The 2,983-nt window shown below is 54.4% G+C and overlaps 1 protein-coding gene across 1 annotated transcript; it reads right to left on the bottom strand.

The window, feature by feature from the left end:
* Nucleotides 1–541: 541 nt before the first annotated feature.
* Nucleotides 542–2,652, bottom strand: ASCL1 (achaete-scute family bHLH transcription factor 1; the record flags this gene model as incomplete). The annotated part of the gene is made up of 2 exons (XM_084880089.1): nucleotides 542–1,504; nucleotides 1,938–2,652. The coding sequence occupies one exon, from the start codon at nucleotides 2,650–2,652 to the stop codon at nucleotides 1,990–1,992; it is 663 nt and encodes a 220-aa protein (XP_084736215.1). The 3' UTR covers nucleotides 542–1,504; nucleotides 1,938–1,989.
* Nucleotides 2,653–2,983: the final 331 nt, after the last annotated feature.

Raw genomic sequence — 2,983 nt, 5'->3', positions numbered from 1 at the left:
CATGGTTGATTAAGGGTTAAAAAGTGGGGAGAGGACCCTTTCTTTCCACTTCACTTTTTGGAGGCATTTTTTTATAATGTAAATCATCTTATCAGAAGACAATGCAATCATCCATCACCACGTATTCTCTGGGTGTATGCATCCATCTGCAACATAAAAGGGGAAGAAACCCCTTTTTATCTATTAATTTTTTTTCTTCTGCCTTCATCACAGAGCCACCTGAGGTAGGACTGGAGGTTATCTTTGCCATGTCTGCTAGGCAGCCTGCTCTGCACCACCCTCTCCTCCTCCCCCCACCCCTTCCCTTTGGGGTTCCAATAGCTTGGTCAGGGCAGTAGAGCCAAAGAAGACTTTTTTCACTTGTAAAAAAAAAAAGAAGAAGAAAGAAAGAAAAAACGTTTTATTACGAAACTAGTTTGTATAAAACAGGGTTATACAGGTGGATTTTTTTTGTAAGTTTGTAATAAAACAGTAAGGGGAAAAAGGCAGTGATAGAAATTTTCCCAAAAGGCAACCTTTTTTTCAAAAGCACTGGCTGCCACGTTGCGTTTGGACAGTAGCTGCATAAACTTTGTTCTGGAACAGTATTTCATCACATCATTAATACATTAACAAAGTTCCTCTAAAGTAAGACACGTTGGTGCTTTAAGTACATCCGGTGGCCTTTTGACCTCCCCTGGGAGGAGAGTTCTGGACAAAAACCACACAGGAGAAAATAGCAGTTGTAAGGTGAACTACACATCTAACATAGGCAGAGGTAATAGCATTACATGTTAAAGTTTCAAGATATACACATTTTTAAACCATTTGTACAAAACTCTATAAATTTTTTTCTCTTTCTCTCTTATGTACAAAAATATCTTAATATATCCCCAAACTGGTTAGGATAGATACAAATAGATTTTTCTTATAATAAAAAAAATTCACAAAAGATTGGAAGCATCCTATGATGAACATGGTAGAAAAGATGGTTGTGAGGGAGTGGGGTTTGGGGAAGAGGCTCAAGGATGGGGTGTCGAAGGACTGAGTACAGCAGAGTTTCGCTGCAGACGGAGGTCCACTGCGTACTGGGACGGGGGATACTGAGAGGAAAGATGGCAACCCTTGGCTGGAGAGTTAAGAGCTGAGCTTTCAAAAGAGGGCGGGGAGGTGAAGACACCCCAGGGAGCCAGCTCTTCCAGCGCTGCCAGCTAGTGGTGGGTGGGAGTTTCTATGGGGGCGTTCTGCTCTCTTCCGCCAGGAGCTCCATGCCTTTGCACATGCGCAGCGTTTTGCACATGGACTCTGGTCCTGGTCACTCTTCCAATCTCCGTGAGTGACTGGAGTGCAATGAGACAGTTCTGAGCTCATCCCTGTTTTGTGAGAGCCTTGCTTCGCAGGCCTGCGTCGCTTGGTTGGCCTTGGGGTTGGTTGCCAGCTTTTATTTTTTTCTTCTCTTTTTTTTTTTCCTCCCTTCCAGCATCACTGACGAGTAAGCACGAAAGATGCAGGTTGTGCAGTCGCCCTATAACATGAGAAGAAAGGGAGATGTTAATGTGTATTTGGAGACCAGCATGGGGGGGGGGTGGATGGGGGAGGGCTGAGGATGGTGCAGGTTTAGGGATGGGGGAGGCTATGACTGGTAGAGCGCCTCTTTGGACAGGCCCTGGTACCCCTTCTCCACCTCTCCATCTCACCCCTTTCCAGTCCTTGGAGACCTGGGCAAAAAGCCACTCTCAGAGGCCAATAGTGAGACAAACCACCCAGGACTTCAAATCGACTGACTTTAGCAAACCCTGGAACTCCATCTCCCCCCGCCCCCCAACGTCTCCGTGGAGACAGCCCCCCCCCACCTCCCTGAGATACTAAGACGCAGAGAAAAGGATGGAGATAAGGATAAGTAACCGCCTCTCACCCCCGTCCACGCTCCCCCCTCACCCCCCCCCCATGCAACCTACCTGCTTTGCCAAGTCCATTCTGCGCCAGGGCCTGGCCCAGGCAGAGCCCCCATCAGAACCAGTTGGTGAAATCGAGCAGCTCTTGCTCCTCGGGGCTCAGGGGGTCGTAGGAGCCCTCGTCCGACGAGTAGGACGACACAGGGGAGCCGGCCATGGAGTTCATGTCGTGGGAGTAGCTGGGGGAGATGGTGGGCGACAGGACACCAGCCTGGAAGGCGGCACTCACGGCGTCGTGCTCGTCCAGCAGCTGCTGAAGCGCGCGGATGTACTCGACGGCGGAGCGCAGCGTCTCCACCTTGCTCATCTTCTTGTTGGCCGCGCCATTGGGAACGTGCTCGCGCAGCGTGGCGAAGCCCAGGTTGACCAGCTTGACGCGGTTGCGCTCGCGCTCGTTGCGGCGCGCCACGGCGGCCGGCTGCTGCGGCGGCAGGCTGTAGCCGAAGCCGCTGAAGTTGAGCCGCCGCTTGCAGCGCATCAGCTCGGGCGAGGATGAACGCGGGCGCTTCGCCGGCCTGGGCGCCGGCTTGTGGCCGCCCCCCGACGGCTGGCCGCCGGCCGCCGGGCTCAGCTGCGGCGCCTGCGGCTGCGGCTGCTGCTGCTGCTGGGCTCCCTGAGCCACCGCCGCGGCAAAGAAGCAGGCTGCGGGCGGCAGGAAGGGCGGCTGGGGCTGCGGCTGCTGGCCCGCGCCGCTCTCCATCTTGGCAGAGCTCTCCATGCGCTGCGGCTGCCAAGGAGGCGCGGGATGGGATGGGAGCAAAGCGGGGATGCGAGGTGCGGGGCGCGCGGGGGGAGACACAGACAGGGACCGGGGTGCACGGACAGCGAGGGAGAGGGCGTGGAGGTAAGGGGGGGGGAGATGAAGAGGGAGATCTCTCTCCGGGAAGTTTTTTAAAAAAATTGCAAAATCCCCAGGAGATCGAGGATGGGAGCTAAGAAGGTGCAGAGGCTGTTCCTCCGCCCCTCCGCTGCTCCCGCTCCTCCTTCCCCTCCTCCCTCCGCGGGCTGGCTTCGGGAGCCTCGCGTGGCGCTCGCGTGTGAGGCTGCAG

This window comes from Pipistrellus hanaki (assembly GCF_964339955.1).
Source record: "Pipistrellus hanaki genome assembly, chromosome: 3".
NCBI classification, from domain to species: Eukaryota; Metazoa; Chordata; class Mammalia; order Chiroptera; family Vespertilionidae; genus Pipistrellus; species Pipistrellus hanaki.
This window is presented reverse-complemented; position numbering and strand designations above follow the sequence as displayed.